General features: G+C 37.3%; 2 protein-coding genes across 10 annotated transcripts in view; both read right to left on the bottom strand.

Annotated features, from left to right (window-relative positions):
• The window catches only part of wdfy3 (WD repeat and FYVE domain containing 3), a 101,243-nt gene extending 87,576 nt beyond the window's left edge, over positions 1 to 13,667 (bottom strand). For all 7 annotated transcript variants that reach the window (XM_066712076.1, XM_066712078.1, XM_066712080.1 and 4 more), the window contains exon 1: positions 13,469 to 13,667. The gene's annotated coding sequence lies outside the window, so the exon portion shown is untranslated. The remainder of the gene's footprint in view (positions 1 to 13,468) is intronic.
• A 2,957-nt stretch (positions 13,668 to 16,624) lies between these two features.
• Positions 16,625 to 26,797, bottom strand: LOC136755470 (uncharacterized). 3 transcript variants are annotated; one of them, XM_066712074.1, is made up of 9 exons: positions 26,489 to 26,797; positions 23,405 to 23,474; positions 23,117 to 23,266; positions 22,678 to 22,798; positions 21,870 to 22,082; positions 21,015 to 21,098; positions 20,371 to 20,512; positions 19,522 to 19,684; positions 16,625 to 19,134 (listed from the first exon to the last, which is right to left on the bottom strand). In XM_066712074.1, exons 3-9 carry the CDS (start codon positions 23,263 to 23,265, stop codon positions 18,906 to 18,908), a joined length of 1,101 nt encoding a protein of 366 aa, XP_066568171.1. In that variant the 5' UTR covers position 23,266; positions 23,405 to 23,474; positions 26,489 to 26,797; the 3' UTR covers positions 16,625 to 18,905. The 3 variants fall into 3 exon arrangements, with proteins under 3 accessions (XP_066568171.1, XP_066568170.1, XP_066568172.1); XM_066712073.1 differs by having other exon boundaries at positions 23,414 to 23,474; positions 26,489 to 26,796; XM_066712075.1 differs by having other exon boundaries at positions 23,414 to 23,471; positions 26,489 to 26,796.
• Between the last annotated feature and the right edge of the window lie 131 nt (positions 26,798 to 26,928).

Genomic DNA, 26,928 nt, shown 5'->3' with positions numbered 1-26,928 from the left:
TCAAAAATAAAATGGCTTGTGTTCACAGCAAGACACTTCTCTCAGATAATTGGTTCAAAAATACACTCCACTTTGACCACTTTTGATTTCCACCACATCTTTGTGCAAAGATAGAGCTCCACAGTGTCACTGTCATCAATTAATTAATCTATCTATTTATTTTTGTATTATTATTGATTAAGACAGTCACACGCTTTGGCCATGTTAATATTAATAATTAGCATTAATAATGTCGACCACAGCAAGGAACACCATTGTGCCATTTTCCAAGACGGAAAAGTGGAAGGCCTTTTCAAGAACCACAGACCGCATTAGCAAAGACAAAGAAACATTACCTGAAAAACAGCAAACATACCACTTAAACTGCTTTAAACATATAAAGGGCACTGTGTGGATTTCCAGTATTTTAATACAAACATCCCTATTACAAGCAGATAGAGAAGTTAGCACAACTATAGCTTATAACTTTAAGCTTAACTTGTTCTACTCAAGCAGATCTAGTTCTGCAAGAGCAATATCTACTGTACTGTGCATGCAGGGCCTTTTCAGTAAATGCAGAACAGACAAGTGATTGTATTGTGCACAAAACCCGTATTAGAACATTTCATGGTCAATTGGACAATACTTTACTTACAACAACATGTAAATACCAAGCACAACATTCTGCATCCATTCCCAAAGAACTTACAGCACTTTAATATTCACTCGCTGGTAGGAAAAACAAGCGATGATCATTTAAGTAAGGATGCAAGAATATAAACTGATGCATTCTGTAATGTTTTAATGTTGCATCTATAACTATTTACAGTATCCTTTATTTACAACTGCAACTGCTATTAGGAAGTAAAAAATAAAAAGATTGGTTTCAATGTTGAACATTCAGAAATGTAACTGTGTTCTATTATGCCGACCTTTAACTAAACATTGCAAAGTCAGATAATGTGCATGGACGAGTCTCAACAAGCCCTTTCAATAGACGCAAGTGTGCTTTCCTTTGGTCTGTGTTGCATGAGCTGCCAGCATCTTTGCTATGAAAGATTTACACATCCGTCACTTGAGCAATTAATTCATTCCAAATTGTAGGGCTCATCTTGCTGTACCTCTAAGAATACCAAACATGTCTGTCACTTCATACCTATATTTCTACATTTTATTTTTATTTCATATTGTCTCATCAGACCCATTGTATAATCAATTAGACTCTTGGCCAGAAAATAAACCTTTACTTTATTTCACTAGATTGTTTTCTTAAAGGATTACTGTTTCTAAACAACATAATGCAAAAGAATACTCTACAAATATCAGATGAATTAATTGAGAGCTCCATCCTTTTGACAAATATTACTTGGCAGGTTCTTGGTCTAAGCCCAGGCCAATTCATATTATTATTAAACAATTCATCAGTTCACTTGACACCAGTCTAAAGTGATACCAAGAATTAAGTAATTATGGGTCGAACATTCTCAGCTCCAGACTAATGAGACTTCAAACTGACAGATAGGGAACATTTGCTGAATGATGTCTGTACGTTTAGCACTGTAGGACACAAGGTACTAGATAAGGTTTTTGCCCTGCAGTGAGTCGTCTATTTTATAACAGTATGCCAATTTCAATAACTTCCAGAAGAAAAAAAGCACTAGGACACAAAACACAACTTTATGCAACATTGCTTTTTTTCAGTACTTTAAGGAAATAACCAAAACAAATCATCATGAATTACTGTGATGTAGACTGCAAGACAGTCTAAAAGTTGAAAATACAATTTAACTTGACAGCATATCATACAGTTCAGTATTGTATTAAAACATGAGAAACAAATTACAGATATTAGAGAAGCACCACAGCAACCATGTTTTGTTTGTGTTTCTTACATGTGCACCATTTCATATTGCATCTGTGTGAATTGTAACACTATAAATCTAAATTAGTGACTTTTGGCACGTTATTAAGCATTAATTTAAACTGTTGTATTTGCATTTGACTTCAGATTCTCTTCAGATGCTAGGCAATCTCCAGGCAAACCGGAGCAGGAATGCACAGGGCCAATGCAGGCCACGGGCTGCATCTGAGCTGACAAAGATTTCTCCAGTTGAATTTAACTGTTTTCAGGATATTTCAGCACTTATGAGGCCTCTACAATTAATTACAAGCAAGGCCTAAGAACACTGCAAGGAGGACAGAGGATATATACACCAATACATAAAATATGAAGTGTTTGTGACTGACTACATGTGATCATGTTTGAGATGTGGTTAACCCCAAAAGTAGCCTAGAATACTTATATGCTTAGGAGATCAAAAATCCAAACCCTCACTAACTGGCACCATGTTATGACTGTGGACATTTCCTTCTGTTATAAGGAAGTTATGTCACCCAAAATGACATCCTGTCCGGCTTCAATCAAATGTAACCATAATCATCTGACTAGTATCACTAGATTCCTTGTTTGGCAAAAACACAAGCACTGCACATGCATCATGATTCAGAACCAATAACGTTGCTGCAACTTAAATCTGGTGGGCTCTGGCAAATAATCATGGTTCCGAAAACATACTGCTATATACGAGCATGTGTTCCTGAAGAAGGTAACAACCCTATATTATTGTACATGCTGATAGGGTTTTAATCTGATAAGTAATGTAATCGCTTTCAAGATGCCTGTACTTTGCCATGTGGGGGGTGGGGGGACGCTACAATCAAAACAAGTCTGTTTTAGGTTGCTCAAAGCTGACACAGAAACGGTAACTACTGCCACTTCCATCGTATCATGGTCTAGAGAAAGGTATTTCTCTGCCTGCTGCAAGTGATGCCAGACCGACTGCGGCTTCAATCACACAGCCCCTATCCAATTGAAAGGTGACACCTTCAAAATTACAGTATCGAGTTTAAGAAGTTGTCAGGAATGCAATTAAAAATGGCGGCACATGCCTAACCTTCACATGACCACAAGCAGTTGTAGTTGAATGTATTCCCTTCATTTGAGACAACCTGATTCGATCATTGAACAAAGTTTATTAGATCTATTTCAACAGAGTGGTAGACCACAGAATGCCATAAGAATGAAGTCTAAATCAGTGTTCAACAAAATCTGAAGTGATGTTCATAAATAAGTACAGTTTAATGAGCAATATTTATTGAACTAACTGAATCGCTAAAAAACAATAACTGTATAGTGCTATATTTCTAAGAACACTGCTATCTTCTGGAATGCTATCAGTAGTAGCTTCACTGACTTAATGTACACTCCATTACGTACATCAAAGCAGAGACCCGATTTCCCCCTTCCCTGCTGATGTATTTTACTATACTGTATGAGAGGCAGTCTATTCCACGGATGCCCCGCTTTGTTTTAGATCAGCCATTTCAGCGACACTGAGCAGGTTTTAAATGAATCAGTCTTAATTTCCTACTCCATTTTTTAATCAAAACAAAAGCATGGGCAGGCTTGTTCTATACCATTAAATAATGTATTATGATTGCTTCATACTGTAAGCATGAAATCTGAATGTCAGTTACAACTACATTTCACTTCACTTAATTTCTCCTCAATGAAAAATCTCAACTTTGTCTTCTGTGCTAAGTTTTAGAACCCATTTGTGCAAAACAGTACGTTACAATGAACAGTTTTCAGTCCATTCCCATTTTCCAGTTACAACTGGGCATATCTTGTTCTAGTAGCTGTTACCCAAGTGACCAGCTCTTTGTGAAGAGAGAAAAACAATCAGATGCAAAAATGTAAATAATGATGAGCAATGTTTATAATTTTAAGAACATATTCAATTATAATTAGTTCAATAAACTGAGAAATGACTAAGCCTACTATTTCAAATTGGATTTAAAAACACTAATGTTAAATACATTAAATAAATGAAAAAAAAACACTGGTGCAGTATATTGTACTTATTATTCTATAAATTCATATAAGATCTGTTTATGTTTGTTTATCTGGCTGGAGTTTATAAAGCTGTGTAACTTCACATTCAGTAAATGCTTTCAGTAGCACCATATGAGGTTTTACTAACTAGTTTTTATTTGTGAATGCCACTTTTGATTTTAATTATGGACATTTTGTTTGGCTCTTTCTACTCATTTTCTATCAATGACAAATTAGTTTTGCAGTGTTTCAGCCCTCCAAATCTACAGATATTGCTGGCAATGTGTACGTTGCCAAGCCATACACAAAGGGAGCTGGACATGCTATATAACTGAACCTGTGGCGCACACTTGCTTATCTGCTTTCTGCAACAGGAAAGTAAACAAACACTTCACGAAGCAAGACACAAAACTGTGCTCCAAACACAAGGATAGAGCACTCTTTTCCATACCTACTGTTGTCCCTACGCCCAGCAAGCATCATAAGATGGCTCCACCGTTGCGTGGTACTCCAGTCACAGTTGCTCCCAGTCTGCCTGACCAAGCAGAGAACTACACAGACGAGCCCGAAATCCTCAAGTCGGCACCAGTTTGTGTTTCAAACAATCTTGTGAGCTGAGTAGGTAAAGACCGCAGCACTCGGCTTCATGTACCAAGGAAACTATTGTGCCACTGTACGGACTGACTCGCAGGAACTGGCACAGCAGACCCATCCGTCACCAATTAGGACAGGGTGGGGGGGGGGGGAGGGGATGCAGTCACAGCAGTGGACGGTACCATCTCCGTCTCGCCAAGGGATACATCCGAGCAGCCCACACAAGCAATGCTATGAAACATACAAATCAGCTCCCAGCTTCATAACTAAAATGGAGCAGGCACAAAATTGCCTTTACATTTCTCCCCACACAGTCTTAAGTGGCGGCACTGCAGTGAATTTCAGAGTACAGGCAAGGGTATCTTATACCGAAGGATAGGAGGAAGAGAATTCAGTCAGTGGAATAGTACGTCTGCCATGACATGCAATTAAAATAATATTGTTTGTTTGAGAGAAACGTTTCCACATCATCATGCTCTCTCTGAAGTGGCTGAAGGCTGCCATTTTAGTAACGCTTAAAATCTTAATTTTCACTTCAATTAAAACAGGTCTTCAGTTAGAAATCTGTGGCCTCAACTCTCCCTCTCAAATCACAGGAGAGAGACCTTCTGTCTGACACCCTCAAGAGGCAAAGGATTTAAAGGAAGGCCTGTTAACATAAGATAACATACAACTAAACAACACAAACTTTATCTCTAAACTCCTTTGGGTCTTCATTCAGGAGAAGATGTTTAATTCTGGATGTTTTGGCCTAGTGTGCACAATTTGGGGTTAATAAGCAGAAACTGTAGTTCTGTTTAAAAACTAAAAAACAAAAAACTGAAATACACGGTTCTAAATACTGGCCTGCATCACTGCACAGAAAAATAAGTAAATACAAAAAACTTGACATACATGTATTACAAATACAAAGATAACTGGCTCACATAATGCAAGCATACAGAATCAAACATATAACGTGATTTCTGTAATTGGCCTACAGCCCTTTAACTTCCCAAGTCATTAAGAGACAAACAGCATGCAATCAATTATTAGGGATCATAGAGTAACTCTTTTCTTATAATGGAATCATACAGATCCCATTAGTAAGAAATGTAATTTACAGGACAGTCAGAATGAAATAAATGTAGAAAGTAATGCGTTGGCAATTGAAAATGCAATTAAGCACAAATGTAATTATATATTTTTTCAACCAAAGAAGATCTACAGTACAGTAGGAAATGGAAAATACAATCCACAAGAACATCAAGGCAATAATAGGATCCAGAGCCTTAAGACCTTCACTTTCAATTGGCCCCCACTTTAGAAATTAAGTTTTTAATCCACAGCTAATGAGAAGGAACCATGAGTGACAACTACACTGAAACTCCTGTAATGCACATCACTGCGGACAGACACACTGTCAGCCAGAGAGTATTTACAGACATTGCAGAGGGAAGGAAACATGCTACTGCCTGTATCTCTATCAGCTCGATACCCGATTACTTTACTTAATCTCATTCTTAACCAATAATTACCTTACATGTAAGTCATTAAGTGTTTTAAGCCTAATCTATCTTCCTGCAGAAAAAAAAAAAAAACGTTCAGTTTTAAGAAACTGACATATAATATGTATTGGGGATTTCAACTAATTATTAAAAACAATTAAAATATATATACTATATATAAGATGTTAATCTCAGTTTTAATCACAATTTTTTAAAAGCTAAATTAAAGCGTAATTAAAAGATGTTCAGAGAAAACATTTTTAGACAAGGGTAAACAGGGTAATTATACTTGGCATCCTATGCAAACCAAAACAAACAGTAGGGGTTATCACATCATGTGGAGGAATAATAAACATGCAATGCATTGTTAGTATGATCTAGGACCTCATTATTCCAAATACAGGCTGTACCGATTACACAACATGTTTCAGTAACATTCACCTTTTCCTATAATCAGTATGTAAATTAAGTTGTAACTTTAAGACCAAACTCATTATCTCATACAACATAATCAACAGCTGAATTGACTGTTGTCAAATGTGATTCAAAATCATGTCTCAGTCTAAATAGCTAATTACAATCAGAAAGTACTACTGTACTCAAAATCTCTCCGCAAAATTAAACCACAAAAAAAAGCTGATCTACAATCAAGTTGTTAATTGACCTGAAAGAAAAAAAAAAAAAATTGATAAAAATACCAGCCATCACCGTTAAGCAGGCTACACCACCCACAGACCTCAGGGGTACATGTCCATCCATCCATCCATCCATCCATCCATCCATGTTCAAAACTGCTTATCCTGGCGAGGGTCGCAGGTAAGCCGGGGGCTACATGTCAGACACTTCAAATGTTTGTCTCCGTCACTTCGAGTTTGGAGGATAAGCTTTCTGGTGAGGTATTACCACATATCCGCTAGTTTCACAAATCCTGCAAATACTCTACAGCCCCAAGACACTAACTATTTTGTGAATAACTGTGGCTAAAAATAAACATACCGAAATAACACCATTATCCTGATTTCATCATCCTGACCGTATCACTGGCTAAGATGTATTAAAATGATTGCAGGAGGAACATTACATTAATAACATTACCTCAAGATACCAATTTTTCCAACGATAGTTACAATGGACAGAATGTACAGGTAAATGTAAAGAATTAGAGCAGCTAGTCTGAAAATGATGCAATTTCAAAAATGATTGCAAGGGATTGCCTTCCCCTTCAGAGGCTCAAGCTTAGATGAGAACTAATGTGTGGCCATTTCGGAGGTCATTGAAGGACAATAGCATAGAATTGACCTGCAAGCATTAAGGTTACAATAGCTGGATAACTGGTAAGATAATACATACAAAGAAAATATGAAGACTTAAACACTATCAGACCATGAGGACTGGAAGGTTTTATAGCAATTGTTTTTTGTTCTCCTTCAAAAGAAGTACCTAATTGTGAAATTCAGTTTTGTGGTTTCAAATAACCTGCTTAATGAAGGACCTGCTCCTAACAAAATCCTATACCATACAGAATTGTGAAAATGAAAGGGTAAGGAAACATGAAAGAATGACGCAACAATGAAAAATGCATGTTTCTTCTGTTTAATTTGCACTTTGTAAACTCTTGTGGCAATGGAAATAAAATGGTCCATGTTGATGCAACCTTTCACTTTTAATATGCGGATTCAACAAACATTATGTCTGGGAATAAAACAAGGTCTACAGAAGGCAATAAACTCAAACTTTGAAACTCAAATAAATACAGATTTTAAGAGAAATAAAAATAAAAACTTGATGGCTGTTCTTTTTATTGGGGCAAAAGGTACAATAATACAACTTGGTCCATTTCCAAAATAAATGTGAAACTGTTAATAACCTGTCTGCAGACCAGAATGCAATCTTCTTAAATGTTTTCATTTTCATTTTCCATTTGTTTTTCCTTCAAGTGGCGTGCATTGTTTTAAGGTCATCACTGAGCTTCAAACACATGGAAAATAGATTTGTGAGGTGCAGATTTGATAATTGGGTTTCACTCTTCAAAGAGATAACAGAGATTGGTCGGCACTGATGAAGGAGACAAAAAAAAGAGGGCAACTAAAAGGAGAAAGGACTGGTTGATTGTTCTGTGTATCTGGAATTACAAATGATAATGAATCAACAGAGGAGGGTGGGGGGTGGGGGGGGTCAGGAAGTTTGGACAGAATATGTTAAAAGGGTATTGATTCTTTCAAGTCCATCTTTGAAGTAACGGGTAGTTTGGGGTTACAGGCCTAGTCGGGTTTTTTTTCGTTTTTTTTTTAACACATTTCAGTAACCTAATGGAGCCCACATCTTCCCCCCCCACCCCCAAGGCACAGTTTTCTCTCCATAGCTCTGCTGATTAACTGCACGAACAATCCAATATCCTTAAAGTTATAGAAAGTGAAAGAGTGGGGTTGGGGAAAAAAAGTTTACAATCAAAACCTTGAGTCTCAGCTATATTGTTCCATAACCTTTGGAGTAGGTCAGAAAATAAATTAACAATAAAAGGGAGACTTCAGGAATCCATGGGGAAGTGTGGGGGGCAGCCTGCCTGAAATAAAGAAGAACCCAAAAAACAAAAGACATTTTTAACATCTCCAGATGCTTTAAGTCATTTAAAACAGGGATAATAGTACACTGTAAGATGAGTGCATTCTTTGTTGTATACTGCAGGGTGAGGTTTGGGGTTTACACCGCCATAATTACACAAGCATAAGTGCATATCTGGCAATTTCCCCTCTTGCACCGTTCCAAGACTGGTGACATCTATGAGGCGGCACAAGCTGAAACAATGTAGAAATAAATAAATAAATCTCTCCCGCAATGTTTCAGTGCTGGTTTCATTATCAACATTCGGAATGGATAAATAACAAAGTACACAGGTGAGCTCTGCTAACAAAATGAATAGTAAATGACACCTTTTGGGCTAATATCAACACAATACTAGCTGTCAAAACTTGTGCTTGAGCAAAGATAAAACTTAATATTTCTGGTACCATAATGTGCATCAGGTGAGTGTGAACACACTCTGACATCTGCATTGAACAATTCGCCTGTGAAGCAAATTCTCAGTGTAATCAGGTTTGAATGTTTTAAGTGTAAACTGGTCCACTTCTGCTCCAGCAGCTACTTCCTATCTTCAATGAACTGCTGATGAACAACTGTCATCATTTTCTCACTCCTTACAACTTGACAACTATCTAACTAGAGCATTAAAAATAACAGCAACTTCTCTTTTCCAGTAACTAAACTACAAATACTGAAACCAGGGGTACATTTCCAAAAGTTCAAATGTCATCTACTTAAGCAAGATGACATTTTAGAAGTTACCTTAACTATGACTGTGAAGAGAAATTTCTAAAGTGCAGGTGCAGCCTTCAGAAGTTACATAACGGGGGAAAAAATAAAAACTAACATGATTTGCATTAGTCCCTATGCGAGAACTATCACATAATATAACTATTAAATTACTGAACAAATAGAGTGCTCCTCAAAATACAAAAATGACACAGCAGTGTCCTCATCTTTACAACATGAAAATGTTTCTTCTTCTAATATAAGTATCATATAACCATTACATGTAGTGAAAACTAAAACCCCATATTGGTTGATCATGTAAAGCCCATATTCAAAAGTATAAAGTATTTTGTTTTTGGTACAGCAAAGACTTAGAAGCATGACTCCACCCTGGCAGTGTACAGTACAATGGGATCAGGTTCAGTGACTTTCTTTATGCCTTATGGCAAACAGCAATTCCCCTAGCAAAACATTTCCAATTGTTCACAGTCATGCGTGTCTGAAATTTCAGTATCCCTGTACAAAAATAAATAAAAATCAGATACTGTTCTTAACACCACATAGTCAAAATGACGGCCAGATGACAGTTGCTGTATTCTGGATCAAAAAGGCCTTCCCACAGAAGTACCATAAGCACACCCTGTCAACACACTGTTAATCACATGGCTAGAAACTGGTAAGGGAGCTTGCTTGTTCAACATATTTACAAAGGCTCGCAATTTGTATTTGAAGGGTTTTCATTTCTTATTTTGTTTTGAAATGTAAACAGTCCACTATTCCCATGTTGCCTAGTCAGGAAAGAGAAACAATATTTTTAAATTACATAATTATTAAGGCTATTTTTAAGTCTTGTGCGGTGGTGGAACAGCTTCCCATGTTCAACATCAAATAAAATCCATCTCTGTGAGGATTTTACTACATTTATAAATCCTTTAAATACATGTTTATAATTTCAACTGGTGGTATCCATGATACATTTTGATATCTTTGGCTCAATTTGTTTTTAAAGCATGTTTTTCTGATAAATCGTTAAATAGGAGTAATTCTTATGTGCTTTAGGACAATTCTGCAATACCAGTGATTAGGCTACCCCTTGTAAAAGTGAAGCAAATGCAGATTTTTATCTTCATCACTGAGGTGTGGAAGTCATTTGTTTTTTTCCCATAACTTACATTACACAGCAGTTTTGTAAGATTGGTAATTGAGGTAAACGGTTCCTTCAATCAACCCCAATTCAATGTTAAAGAAAAGTGTTGAGACACATTAAAAGTGTACATAGGTTATACTGTATTTCGGCCTGAATAATATCTCTGATTAGCTACCCCATAGGACCTTGCAGGAGAAAAAGGAAAAGGAATTACATTTATTTGGCAAGGTGGACTACCTTGTTTGAAGTACAGGGAGTATTTATTTGTATACTGTAGTGTAGTCTGTCACAAGGCAATGCCTAATGTAACTGTCCTGACTGAGCGCTGCTCCATACCCTGACTCAGCAGAGTTTCAAATACTTCCAGATGAGAGTGTGGAAACTCTGAAAAATCAGACCTCTATCGCACCACATCTCAGCTGAAACAATTCTACGGAGCAACACATTCGTTGGAAAGCGATGTTTTTCATTCCCATATAACTGTACTAACAAGAATAAACATTTGGAATCATCAAAGACTACAAAACACCCAGCCAGTCCTAAACTCCTCTTCCCACACTATACTACAACAACAGCACTCATTCCTGTGGTTCATTTTATTGCAAACTGATATTTGTGTTAGGCTACATCTGTTCTTGCGTAATATTATTACAAATACTATTTTAATAACTGTCCTTTAGTAATTTACTATTCAGAAATATTACACTTAATAATGCATGCTGTTACTTCTAGAAGAATACTTATATTATTAATAAACAAATAACAATAACAACGACCATATATGCCCCATGCGAGAATGTTAATCATTATTCTGTTCAATAAATCATGTGACAGTAGTCAGTAAATCACATAAGATACATGAAAACGGAGCAGTGAAGCATGCAGCAGCTGTTTATTGCCGGCCTAGCTGCTGTTGCATATTAAAGCCTGCTCTCTGGAGGTAGACACTGCCTGAGCATAGCCAAGGCTTAATGCACAACAAAAGATATTTCAAAGAAAATGCTATACAAGGGAAGCAGTAGAAGAACTCCAGACGCCTGTGTAATAATTCTGTACACCTTTTCCTATGTCATTAAAGCAGCAACTTGCAGGAGGCGAGTCGTGCAATTATTTGCATCAGGCTTAACCTGCCTGTTGAACTTTACCCTGCGTTGATGTCTATGAGATGCAAACTGCTATCGTGTCCTTACAAAGGGACATTCCTAGGGAGGTCAAACCTTGATAAAGCAAATGACAAGGATATCACCCTAAGCTACCAGCATGCCTTACAATAAATGAGGAGTCTTTCAATACATATGCAATAATAGCTTTTGTTGTTGTTGTTGCTGTTGCTGTATAGGATTTTTGTACAGGAACACAGATATTGTTAAGTCTGAAAGTCAGTTAACCCCCTGCAATTCCCATTATCACATTATAATGCCTTCAGTTAATAGAAGGGTGTGATATATCCAGGAAACAACAGCATCATAAAGGCTGTGAACAACTGTGTAACAATGGCTTGAAGGTTTGAAGAAAAGCTGAACATCCACAGACAGGTGGTTAGTATCTGACTTAAAGTCTGTCCAGCAGTGCAATACATTGAAATTCAAGCAGCTGTTCTTAAGCTTGTATTAGCCACTTTCTCCCAATGTAATGATCAGGTCTGACAGAGCACTCACCATTAATCCAACTGAGAAAAAGGGGTCAGGGCAATTAGTCAGGACGCTCACACTGTGCCATATTGTATATTATTTGAATACACATAATGCAGAGAGATTAATATATTAAGCCGGCTCACTGAATACCAGAACTAGATACTTAGTACTAGTAGGGGGGTTGTTTCTCCATTTCCTCTCAGTGTCTTGTGGAAAAAAGCACAAAGCGGTTGTTTTTATTGCTTCTGTTTTTGCCGAGTCCGGGGACTGTACATTAAAAAGACAATAGCATGCAGTCATTATTGCGGTCTGGAAATATGCATGCATAATAACAGTGGCAACCAGCATTTCAATTGCAATCCCTCAGTAAACACGGGAAGTTTACAAAGTGACACAGTACTATTTAGAGACCGAATACAACAATGGTTTGCTGTTGCTGCTGCTGCAATTGAGACAATACTTTCAAAAACAAGTTGCTTTACAGTCACCAATTCCCTCTTAACGCATTACGTAACAATATGACAGCTCGGCCGCTTCCCTCTGTTTTTGGCATTGTTATTAACCTGCATCCCTAGACAGTATAGTCTTATAAAATAGAGATCAAATAAAACAGAGAACAGTCAGTTCCGCAAAATCAATACCGGATCCATCCAGACGTTTTCCAAACGCCATATTCAGACTCTCAACCAACACAGACGAGTCACCGGACGCACAAGTATCAAACGAGGCATCTGAGCAGCAGTGAGAGAGAGAAAGAGGGTCGGACTAGTAAATATCGGTAACCGGCAGCACCAGACACATTAACACACCAAGTGAGCGAAGTGGAGACTGGATCACACGACAAACGGGCGCATATATATGATCAATAACACATCAAGGCATGGGGAATCCTACTAATAATCTATGTGCAAGAGTGCAGTCAGTGATGCAATATTTTATGTCCAATGTGTTATTTTATTCCCCACCCCCCCATGCATTACCTAGCGGACTGTGCTGCAGCTCTGAGCCCACGACCGCCTGCCTCATCATGTCCATTTTCCCTGGGTTTGTTTTTCGACCGTTATACGTCGTCAGAGGCCCGTCCATCATTAACCCTTCACACCCCCACAGCACAGCCCGGCGCACGGTCAGCAAACACACACTGTACAAAATGGCACTTCCTGGTCAAATATATAGAGATATAACCCCATAAAATAGCGCTGCAGTATCACCTACACATAAGACAACATTAGAAAAGAAGCTCTTTAAAGACTTGCAGTATAATAGAAGGTAACAACCAGAACACCTCCTGTACCTTTTTGTAATTAACAACGCAGCAATTTAAAAACACTTTTTCTTTTTTTGTGGAAGGGGAGAGGATGTTGGCATGATCTCAGTGCACCCTCTCCGGTGATCCACCGATGCCTTTCTTAATCTTACTCACCGGTTCAGAATCGGTGCTTATGTCGCCAGGGACCGGGGTCAAGAAAAAGGAAGGTATATCTGTGTATTATTAAAGATGTCTGTCTGGTCCTCTTTTCATCCATATATGATCAATAATGCCGTAATCCCGAAGTGGCTACTGTCCCTGCTCCTCCTGCTGGTGGCCATCTTTAATCCTCACCATCCCAACAACACAGCCAGCTCCAAGCGCCGCTGCCGCGCTGCATTGTGGGTAGCAGCGCCGCACAGCCCTGTGCACCACTGGCACTGATTGTGGATGAGGGACTGGAGGCCAAATCCACCCGGGGCGACAGTGACATCTACTGCACACATAGGAAAGAGGGAATGGGCTCCAGGTAGACACCGGGACAACACTGACATCTGCTGCACAGAGAGAAAGGTAGCCCACAGCTGGGCAGGCTGGGTCCCACACACACAAGCCCACAAGCCTTCAGATCCGGGAGTTCTGGTTCAGCCAGGTAAACAAATGCGACTGAAAATGGTGCAGCATGAAGTACTGATGACACAAATCCACTTGACAAAACTCAGCACTATCTTATATAGTGTGCTATTCATGTGAAACTCGGTAGGGCGGTTCTCAATGTTGTTCATTAGCATTTTGGATTTTCTTAGGTAAAATGAACACACACAGTGAAATGCATTTTAAAAAGCACACATTGTGTAGGAGAAGAACATTTTTAAATATGTGCTGATGCTATACAAAGCAACCTACAGGGATTATAACAATAATTATTGTAATGAGCACCATAGCAAACACACATACATAAATCAATAAGGATAGCAGCTACAACTACTCTGCAAAATAATAATGATAATACACTCACTAATGCGATGAAATCATTCCATTTTTTTTTTTTTTTTGTATAATTTAAAAACTATTCACACATGTACTTACATCATGATGTGTGTTGGGCAGGGACAGAAAGCATTCCCTCCCTGCCCAACACACATCATGAAGCTTGCTGGGATGATCCTTTATAACTTTATTTGAATCTCTGGACATACAGACTGCACGTGTTGATCCCTCACTAAAATGTAAGTACATAAATGTCGAGACTAAATGTAGTTTAACCATACTACTCCTTCAGCTTAAGCTCCGCTAAGTAAATTTTTTTATTCTAGGTCATGACATTTTTAACAGCAGCTGCCACTTCAGATAGCATTACAAACATATGAAGGGCACTGTCTCTCTGTCCAGCTATCTGATACTGCCGAGTGTGTGCGTATATATAATATGTGTGTGTCATAATAAAATATGTGACAGCCCTTTTATAGTGTAGTGAAATTACACAGCATTAATGATGGATTAGGGAAGAGTTTTTTTGTGTGTATCTTATTCTTATCCTGTTATCATGAAATATTCCATCCTTGGCTTCTTTTTCTACCTCCAAGGTCAGTCAGAAGTCCAGAGTACATGTAATGAAAACAAGCAAAACACACACCAAAACCCTGAACACCAACACAACTGTATCAATGTAAGTGGTGCATTGTTCACACACATTTATGTATTATGAGGGTTAATAGGGTTTCTTTTTAAAATGCTCATATATAACCTAATTTTTTTCTACCAACTTTACAGGCATACATTAAAAAACAGTTTTGTTTTTAAAACTTTAAAAATGGCATAAGGTAAGCTATTTCATATGCTTTTTTTGTGTTACTGCTTTGATGCAGAAAAGCCATGTTGTAAAATGAACTAACACATTACTTGCTATCTGGTCAGTATATTCTATTTTACTTATTGGAATTGGCTCTGTTCATATGACAACCATGTGCTAGATTCGGTGTTTCTTCATCTATATATGTGGTCTATTTCCGAAAATAACTCCATACATTTAATGTGAATGCGGGACTGTTACAAAATCAGGATGATATCTGACATAGCAATGAATTCGGAGATCAAAGACACAGGAGTACAGTATTGTCGTGTGCATGGCAAACCTGACATCAGCTGGTGGGATAGGGAACAGCCACGGTAACTGCACAAATTGATTTTTGTAAACATACATTTGAAACAAAGAAAAAACAAACAAAAAATGCATACCTCATTATTTTTACAAATGGTATTTCTGAATTGTATTGTTTATGTAACACTATAATAGAAATACACAAGATTTTTTGTCTATTCGTACAATAACCAAAGCCTGTCTTGGTATTTTGCATTATTTTCAATGTAGAGATCATAGGTATCATCTACTGCTCAGTCTACTTTAGCCTTCTGCCCTTTAAATTGAATAGTGCATTCTGAAGACTTTAAATATATAGAATATGTTCATCCTTTTAAGTTGGATGTGGTATCCAGATGGTTCAAGGGTCGAATGTCAGGATTCGTGTGAAGTTCAGACTTGTTCTTAAAAGACACCATGAAATTGATAAGTAACAGCTGTTATTCCCTTGAAATATGTCTAGAACCAAAACTAAATATGTTACATATGACTACCACAGCTGTTACCTAAAATATACTAAAACACATGTGGATTATTAGTAGTAAAGGTCGTATTAGTACCAATATTATAATAATTTCTGTTTTTGAATGGAACATAAATTGTACTCGGTTAGTAGACACAGGAGAGCGGTTTACGCTGAAGCCAAATGCACACTCAAAACACACTTATACTCTTTCTGGATTAGGTCATCATTGTGTGATGCATGAGTGCACCCCAGTAGTGGCACACCATCTTCCTCAGGTTCCCAGGAGAATGATTTTCATGGGCACCATTATAGGGGGAGGTGTGGAGCAGTCATACAGCGATCAATCCTGCAGTGTTACCAGCCTGCTGAATTAACACATTTTTCATGCATTGGTTCTTTAAATGTTGCACCCATGTTCTCCAAGAGGTATGTCAGTCTGATGACCTCGTGTGTGCCATCTGTCCGAACAGGGCTGTTTGTATATTACCTCCTCCTGGTTCTGATTCACACTGTATAAGGATGAGGCATGAAGATAGGACTATATCTCTGTGTTCTGTATATGAACAGGGAGTTCGGGCTGGAACTCAGAATTAAGGTATAATGCCCAGCACTGACCATAATAATAATATATATATATATATATATATATATATATATATATATATATATATATATATATAGACCGCATTTAGAAGGAATCAACCATAAATAACCAGAACATGAATAGCTTTTCTGCTGAACTTTAATGTTTAATTCTCTGTCCCTGACAACCACAAATACAAAGTTATGTTTTTTCCTAAAGAATGACAAACATACACATTTTTAAGGTTACAACAAAATGTCTTCAAGTTCTCTAAACACATTCTTCAACAAATTAAAACAGCCACAGTAGCATTAATCTCCCAATCTGTTTGTGATTCGAACTCCATTCAGGAAAAGACTGAGCACTTATTTCAAGGTCTTTTTGCATTTTCAAAGACAAACAGATTAATTTTTTAAAAAGGTTAGATTTATGCATTTGTCAAGCAAATAAGTCTTGTTGAATAAAAAATGCTCTAAATCATTTCAGCTTCTTAATATCCTTCCTTAAGTGGATTATTAATAATAGTTAATGATAAAAGCAAGAAGTTTACTACTTTTCATATTTTTTTCTTAAAACAATACATTGTGCACTGTGCAAATTTGAGGTAATTTTCCACACTAGTACCAGTAGTAATTGACTTCAAGATCCGAGTGCAGACAATTCAAACATCTACAGTATCAAAAGGCATGCTATTTTCTTACATAATTTAACCAACAAAATGGAAAAAAAAAAACATCTTAATAGGAAACAAGAAATGTAAAGTACAGTATAAGCACACGGAATGATAATTTAAGTCTTGTCCTTCATAACTAGATTAGGCTTCAGAGTGTGCTGGTGTATTGGAAGTCAAATTGTAAACTATCATTAGTCATGCTTTTAGCAGCATTCACATTCTTTGATAAATATCCATACGTATACATCAGCTAAGTGCATTACATTGTCTAGGACTGTCAAAGCTCTGAAAGGCTAATGGAGCAATTTACTAATAACTTCTTTATTTCTATGGTGTGCAAAAAACACTTCAAAGATGACACTTTAAAGTTAAATACCCATCACTTAGATCATTCTGACTGTTAATGAGCAACTACACTACAATACTGCTCTTCGCTGGCTTCTCATGCTTGGTCAGGTGCTTTTATTTAGCGAGTTTCTCCATTATTCAATGCGTTTCATACTTTTACATTTTTACATCATCTGTTTTGGGAGTTTATGACACCTGTGAATGATTTGCATTGTCCTATAATAATTCATTCAAATTAATGCATTAGACTTTTAAAAGAGCCTCTCTCTGAGGATTCGATCCCTGGCATCCACTCGTCCAACAAATACAAATGCAACAAATGAATACATCATCCAGTGACCCACATGGAGTCTATTCACATTTTCATTCTTTATGACTTACAACCCTCTGCTCTATTGAAGGTCTCTGCAGACCTGCAGGTATAATAGTCATGCCTACTGACTGACTTAATTCACACACACAAAAAGAGAGACAACATTTACACCTCCACAACATCTGTGTTCACAAAGCTTGACCAGAAAAACAAACAGAGCTTGGAACACTTCATTGTGAAGTAACTCCATTGAAAATGTTACATTTCCTAGAAAACTTGTAACAGGAAATACCCATAATCCATAATCTAGGAGTTGGCTGAATCTAGCATAAAGACACCATGTATTCCAGAGCCTCACTAGCACTGCTTCCAAACAACTCCACAGATATGTTCTGACTACACGGAAAGCCACTTATTAACACAGCTGGCAAGTCGGTCCCTAATACCTGTCAGTCTAATTAAAAAAGTCTGACACCTGGCAGATGCGGGGAATGAGTTTGGGTTTTAGTGGCTGAAGAGTTAAGGCTGTTTTAATCTCCTTCAATCAGTCTTGTGTTTGATAAAATATCAAATACCAAAGCTCAGTGTCAAGTCACAAGGACCTACCCAAAATCTTAATACTTTTTATTCTACATCCAGATAACTATATCTGGACAATGGCACTTTATTTTTAATGCAAGTTACAATGGCTACACTAATGGGAGGAATCTTGTGATACTTTGAAATTCAAGAACAGGAAGATGAAAGGCATCTCCTTTATAACTACAAAACAACCTTTTAGGAAACCCATCCTCAAACCAACAGATAAACGCTCAAATAAGCAAATGTATAAACAGAACACTAAATATGTCTGTCAGAAAATACTGTTTCAGATTAATCTAATACTGTTCCCCTCAATTAAAAAAGTAAATTGAAGTACAACATTTTGAAATTGCTACATAAAAAGTATCCTAGTTATAAATTTCAAGCAAGCATTTAAACTTAAATATAATCAAAGTTTCACCCATAACTTCAAGAATAGCTTCAAAGTAAAAAAAACAACCTTTGCCCTTTAAATTAAAAAACAATTCATAAAGGTCTGCTTAAAACTATGCAATATGCCTGTTGAATTCTTGTTTTATGCATCCGAAGACTGTGTGGTAATATCGTCTGTCAGGTGCCATCAGGTCAGTAACCATATCTGTGTGTCCCATCTTGGGCAAGAGGTAGAGGGATACCTTCACAGAGCCTGATTTTAAGGCATCTGCAAACCTCACCGAAGACTGAACCGGAACAATTAAGTCCTTCGTTCCATGGACTATGGTAAAGGAAGGCAGCCTGCGGAAGGAGAAAAGGAAATTAATTTCTCTAACACCTTATTTTCAGTATAAAATTAAGAAGGGGATACTAGATAGTTTAAAGCTATTTAGCTTACCATTACAATTCTATAACAGATCTATTAAAAGTCTCTTTGTTTTTCCAGTAATCTTGCTTAACTCTTCCTCCAGTAATGCAATTACAAAAAATTGCCACCAGTAGTATAATGTCTTCTTCCATCAGAACCCCTTAGTATCCATGTAGTATTCATTAACTACAAGATGCTAATTTGTATTATTTAAATTGAAGCATTGCAGATTTCCAAAATATATAGGCTCACTGGGTCTTTGATGAATTTGAATATTTAATTAAACTGGTACTGTGATGGAAGAATTAAGACGGCTTTACCTTTCCAGTTGGTCCTCTGTGAGTTCTTTCACAAACAGTGTTGGGGAGTAGTGATCAAAGTGCTCTGTTCCACCCATTGCTTTGTGCATTGTGGACACAAACTCGACTCCTCTCCACATCTCATGTAAGTACTGGTCCATAATGTGATAGACACCACTCAGCCCTGAAAGGTAATTTATTTCCATTGGTACATAATCATGAAGCTCATACGTGAATAGGGAAGTGGTATCTTCCATTTTGCTTTTCCCATATAAAATGTGGAAATTGTAAATCCAAGGTAGCTGACAGTGACACTGAGCTCCAGTTTACAGTTCAAAACGTATTTTACAGCTTTAACACACAACCCAGCACAGGTGTTGGATTTAAAATCTAATTTGATTGTTTTCATGAGGACAAATTAGTTTCATGAGACTCTTTAATAATGCTGGTTGTCAGATCACATGTCTCATGCTAAAGCCTAGGGCAGAGGTTTTCAAACCGGTCCTGCAGTACCCCCTGCCCTGCTGGTTTTTGTTCCAACTGAGGTCTTAATTGCTTATTTGAATCCTTAATTGCCCTAACTAAGCAATATACCATTCAATTAAGTAATTAAGACCTAGGTTGGAACAAAAACCAGCAGGGCAGGGGGTACTCCAGGACCGGTTTGAAAACCCCTGGCCTAGGGTGTAGTTACAATATCCAAAAAGCTATTGCTCCTATTCCTGTTTAATCATTTCAGATGACATACAACTGAACATGGTTGTAAGTTACAGCATATTAAGAATTAACAATTTTGTTTTAATGCAGACAGAGTTTTGCTCTGGCACACTTTCCCGGTGCTCCCCCCCCCGTCATCAATGCTAGATTTACCTACAACTCCTTTAACTGATGATATAAGTTCCCTCTGTTTGGATGCTTCAATTCCCAGTTCCTCAGTGCTCCCAGCCAGAAAGACTGCAGAGAGTGCACATAAATGAGCACCCGCCGAATGTCCAATTAGAAAGACATTTCCCTAAAACCAATGAGACAAAATCAATAATTTAGCCTAAATGTAAACAATGCACAATTCCTCATGTTGCATTATAATGCTAAAGCATTGTGAGAATAGTCTAACTGTGACTTCAAAGGTTGTTTAGAGAACTTGAGTAATTTAGCTATATTCTGCATACGAAATAAGTGATCAAATTAGGCTTATGTTTGGGTCCAGGCTAGGGTTAGGGTAGGAGCCCCCAGTAAACTTAAGCTTTAATTTGGGTTGGAGTGTTTTTGTTGAGTTATCTGAATTGTGTTTAGATTTTAATAGGCCTAGTTATTTTGGGGTTCAGGCCATTTTTAGGTCTACAAATATTATAAAATAACGGTTCTCTCATTTCTACACTGAAATTCAGTATTATAGTTCAAAATGAAGATTCTGAGGAGTTTTTAGGTTTCGGGCTAATTCATTGCCACATCTCTTAAGATGACGATGTTTTTGTTTTTGAGGAAAAAAATAGGAAAACCGTTTCATCACTTGCCTTGTCCACATGAAACATGTGCCCCTTTTCTCTCACCCATAAAACACAGTCAGCAATATCTTGTATCATCTCCAGAACAGTTCCCTGAAAATAAAGAAGGATTTCATTTTACTCCTGCTATTTGTATTATGGAAGTGTGAACTTCCAAAAACAAAAACACATTCCAAATAGTTGACATATATGAAGCATTTTTTTAAAGAAAATATGTTGGGCAATAGCAATGACTCTTTAGAAGTCTAACACTACCAGTACCATGTTTTATTAAGTACTGATCATTTTCATAAGCAATCTTATTTGTTCAAGAATATAATGGATTTTCCAGATATAGAATCTGTTAAAAAAGTCACAGACTACTCTGTTATGTACATACTGTATAATGTCTTTGTACAAGAAACTGAATGATGTGAAAAACATGCATGAAAATGTGCATTTCCTTTTCTATTATGCCCGGGTTCATTGGGATTGCGTGTGTTATACTTCTGTGAGATTCGGAATACATTTCTCAATTATTTGGAGTTTATGCTTCAACTACTGCTTTCAAAGTTTCTAAAAAGGTGATGCGTTGACATTTATTCAAATTGCCTTTTGGGAACTAATCATCTTCAGTGAATTATGCATTTTCCTTTACAAAAAGCATCAGTGTGAAAACAGAGAGACTTTAGTGATTGTGCAGTAAGTATCCACTTCTATAAATGAATGTGTTGTTTTTTAGACTGACAAGGTGCATGGTTAGTTAGTTCTATGATTGATAAACAGAATTAACAAAAGTGTAATACCACCTCACAGCTTTTATGCATTGTCAACCTGCTGATAAGAGCAAAATGTAAATGCATGAATGCGATTATACAGTCATACCTTTGGATAGATTGAATAATCAGGACAGATAACAGTTGCCTTTAGCTCCTTTGCCATTTGCAGTGCCAATAGACAGTATATGGATCTGTCTCCAGAACCCCATGCCCCTCCATATATGAAAATGACCACTGGCGATGGAGTGTTATTGGGTTGGTCCACATCTGGGGAATAATACAAATCCAATTTGTTTCCATGGCGGCCAAAAACTATACCCTGTTTAGAGATAGGACACATATTGTTAAAGCCCTGTAGTTACAAATACATGAAATTATAAATGTTCCACCCCCTTTTTAACAGATTTAAAACAAACACTCAATGAAAAAATAACCCCTGGATGGAAACCCTGAACAATGTATAAGACACTTCATTCATCACTTCTCTCTGTGTATTTTTTCTCATTAGGAAAACAGGTGTTAAGTTAGCATGGCAGAAAAACCTTTATTAATATGGCACTGACTTTCAAGCAATATAGACTTCCATGCTTGCTTACAGTGTTAACATCTAGGTGAAATGTAGAACATTCAAAATTGCCAGGCACTTCATGATATTTTAATATTGAATATTTGATCATTCCTAACATGCATTTACTTCATTTGGCAGTTCGCTTTATTCACATCAGCAGCAAAGATACGGTTACTAAATATCCTCGCTCTTGTGCTCTTTGCTGTTTGCAAACTTCATAAAAATGGTCAATTCCACATTGAGGAACAATCAAAACAAATAATGGAGGGCTCTAAAACGAAATACAATACACTATCTGTCCTTTCCCATTGGCACCTCATATCCAAAATATTTAATACACACTTACCTTTTCACAACATTTGCAATTAGAAATGTTTTTATAGCAAGACTTCCACTGAAAGTACAGTTTGCCATACTGAAGATACTTCATCATCTCCAGCACAGCTACCGTTAAACAATATATTCTCCTGAGGAGTAATAAGATAGATGTTATAAAATACTGCTTTCTTAAAGGGTATTAAAAAACTCAGAATAAAACATGCAAACACAATTCGTACTGTGTTAATAAGAAATTAAGTGAAGAAGAACATGCCTTATGAAATAAAATCATTATATAAATTAACACAAATTACCAAACAAGCTGGAGTCGCATTCTGTAGACTTCAGTCTTAAATGCAAGTATATATTGTAGTACCACACATTCCTTTGTTTTGACACATCCACTGCTTATTATGATACAATTCAAATAAGAAAAATAAAATACAAAATATCAAAAATCACTATACCTGGGTTTTAGTGCTTCTATATACTTCCTGTAGCCAGGTTTATTGGGCCAGCCATATATCCACTGTGCAACAAGGGAAACACTATAGGGGATGCCAACAAATAATGCCCCAGCTACTATGGGCATGGAAATGTGGTATTTCAGACCCATCCTGTAAGAAATAGAACAATGTAAACTGTGTGGCACTCTCCAAAAAGTGTGCATGTCTTATTTAACTGGCATGAGACTATTTTCAAATTATGACTTTCATATAATGTCTCCATGCACTTGACTGAGAATGAGAACGTACACCAGGTACCTTGTAGTGGACTGGAGGTGACGGGGAAGTCCAGAGGATAGTCTGTAGGTCAGCTACACTGCTGGGATAGTAAGAGGAACACAACGGCCAAAGGAGTTTAGTTTTCTTGCAAACATACAAACACGCATTGGAGCCATTAACAAAGTGCATCACTATCACCTTTCTTTAAGGCAACTTACTTTGACGGTTCATGTCTTCTAAGACACTGCAATGTATATCTAGAATTAGACCTTTTTTCTACCCAGGATTATTTTCAATGCAAATATAAATAATTTAAGCTGAAAGGGGAATGCAGGTAGATATACAGCTCTAGAAAAAATTAAGAGACCACTGCAAAAGTATCAAGTTTCTCTGGTTTTACTATTAACATATGTTTGGGTATTTTTTTTTGTTTTATTCTATAAACTACTGACAACAATTATCCCAAACTCCAGATAAAATATGAATGGAATGGAATGGCTGCCATACATGTAGAGATGCTGATTTAAGAAAAAATTGCAGTGGTCTCTTAATTTGTTCCAGAGCTGTATATATATATATATATGAATTACACTATAGGCTGATGTGTATTGCATGTGTATCATGGGGAAATAGGTTAGTATCAGGAGGTAGAAATGAGATTGTGCCAGATGTAGCTTCAGTAATACACTTTGAACCTGTCTGACCCATATTTCCTACTCGACTTAGGTTTGATTTTTATGTTTCTAATTTCTAACATAGACAAAAGAGGGCTATTCTGACAGTTTCAGTTTATTTTATTTTTTTTGGTTTTACATTTTAAAAAATAATAATTAATCAGCATAGCCTTGCCCTTAAAGTGGGAATGTATACATGTGCAGGTACAGTGCCTTGCAAAAGTATTCATCCCCTTTGGCGTTTTTCCTGTTTTGTTGCATTACAACCTGTAATTTAAATTGATTTGTATTTGTATTTCATGTAATGGACATACACAAAATAGTCTAAATTGGTGAAGTGAAATGAAAAAAAATAAAAAATGGAAAAGTGGTGCATGCATATATATTCACCCTCTTTGCTATGAAGCCCCTAAATAAGATCTGGTGCAGTCACATAATTAGTTAAAGTCCACCTGTGTGCAATCTAAGTGTCACATGATCTGTCACATGATCTCAGTATATATACACCTGTTCGGAAAAGCCCCAGAGTCTGCAACACCACTGAGCAAGCGGCACCATGAAGACCAAGTAGCTCTCCAAACAGGTCAGGGACAAAGTTGTGGAGAAGTACAGATCAGGGTTGGGTTATACATAAATATCCAAAACTTTGAACATCCCACGGAGCACTATTAAATCCATTATTAAATAATGGAAAGAATATAGCACCACAACAAACCTGCCAAGAGAGGGCCACCCACCAAAACTAACAGATCTGCCAAGGAGGGTATTAATCAAAGAGGCAACAAAGAAACCAAAGATAACCTTGAAGGAGATGCATAGCTCCACAGCGGAGATTGGAGTATCTGTCCATAGGACCATTATAAGCCGTACACTACACAGAGCTGGGCTTTATGGAAGAGTGACCAGAAAAAAGCCATTGCTTAAAGGAAAAAATAAGCAAACATGTTTGCTGTTCACCAAAAGGCATGTGGAAAACTCTGGTCAGATGAGACTAAAATGTAGCTTTTTGGCCATCAAGGAAAATGCTATGTCTGGCGCAAACCCAACCCCTCTCATCACCCTGAGAACACCATCCCATGGTGGTAGCAGCATCATGCTGTGGGGATGTTTTTCATTGGCACGGACTGGGAAACTGGTCAGAATTGAAGGAATGATGGATGGAGCTAAATACCGGGAAATTCTTGAGGGGAACCTGTTTCAGTCTTCCAGAGATTTGAGACTGGGACGGAGGTTCACCTTCCACCAGGACAATGACCCTAAGCATACTGCTAAAGCAACACTCAAGTGGTTGAAGGGGAAACATCTAAATGTCTTGGAATGGCCTAGTCAAAGCCCAGACCTCACGCCAAATGAGAATCTGTGGTATGACTTAAAGGTTGCTGTACACCAGCAGAACCCATCCAACTTCAAGGCAAAACTGCTGCAGCTCCTTCAAGAATGGGCAGAAATCCCAGTGGCTAGATGTGCCAAACTTATAGAGACATACCCCAAGAGACTTGCAGCTGTAATTTCTGCAAAAGGTGGCTTTACAGAGCATTGACTTTGGGGGTAGGGGTGAATAGTTATGCATGCTCAAGTTTAGTTTTTTTGTCTTGTTTCACAATAAAAAAATATATATTTTGCATCTTCAAAGTGGTAGGCATGTTGTGTAAATCACATGATACAAACCCCCAAAAAATCCATTTTAATTCCAGACAACAAAATAGGAAAAATGCCAAGTGGGGTGAATACTTTCACAAGGCACTGTACACTGGAATAAAAACAAACTGTTCTTTATGTGAAACTAATGGAAGCAAGGTCACAGTACTGTAACGTATATGTCCTAGGTGCTGCAAAAACTATCTATGGATTTATTAGAAGAGGAAAATGCTTTCCTTCGGCGAATAGGTATCATCCATTTAACTGCAACTTTGTAAAAATAACCAAACCACACTGATTCACGGTTTCAATGTCATGGATGTAAGCAGTTATGTAATAAAAGGAGACCTCTGCTGGACACAGCTTGCATCCACAAAACACCGACACAGCCTATTTGAAAATGTTATTCTATTCAATATAATACTGAAATTCACCTTATCCTCACTGCATTGCGAGATCTGAAGAATCAAGCCGAGTATCTAAAATGATGTATAGTTATTTGAATACATTTGCGCACTATTATAATATAACACCATAGAGCATATCAATGTTGAAAATCTATATATACATATTATGCAACGTAAGCTCGGAACAGAATAAACAAATGTTATATTATAAAATCCCAAACTGGTTTTAATTTACGGATTCGAATACATTCGGAAAAAAAAAAAAAAAAATGGACTTAACATTACAGGCGTCAAGGTGAAGGCATCCAGGGATTGCAATGTCTATGTGATGCCCAAAAGCCAGTGCCATCCCGATAATACATGTATAGATAAAATATTTAAACAAAACGGTTTACCATTGAATAACTGTCTGAAGCGGAATGTGTCCGGTAAACCTAAGCAGTGTCCTGGCCTGCTCTGAAGGCAGCTTGAATGCTTCCAGTTCACAGCAGCGCAGGGAGGCAGCTGGACCCTCGCCAGCAGAGTAGCGCCTGCGCACTGGGCTCCACTGCCATAGGCCACACATCTGAGCTTTTGTGCCTTTCTATGTGGTTTATCTTCTTTAGAACTGTACGCACTGAAACCGGCTTGCTCTCATATCTATGCCCTATGCTCTGGGGTAATTTAGACTAGTATAAACCTATTCTGCGTCTCATTATCGTGATTGTGTATATATCAGCGCTACCCAAACCCAGTGCTTCAGCGCCCCCCCTAAACATTGTTTTATAGGTGACCAGTTTAAGTGGGCTCAATTATGTATGCTGATTTGTTAAATTCAGGTATTTACAGATTTGGT

Source organism: Amia ocellicauda, chromosome 8 (genome assembly GCF_036373705.1).
Source record: "Amia ocellicauda isolate fAmiCal2 chromosome 8, fAmiCal2.hap1, whole genome shotgun sequence".
Classification (NCBI taxonomy): Eukaryota; Metazoa; Chordata; class Actinopteri; order Amiiformes; family Amiidae; genus Amia; species Amia ocellicauda.
This window is presented reverse-complemented; position numbering and strand designations above follow the sequence as displayed.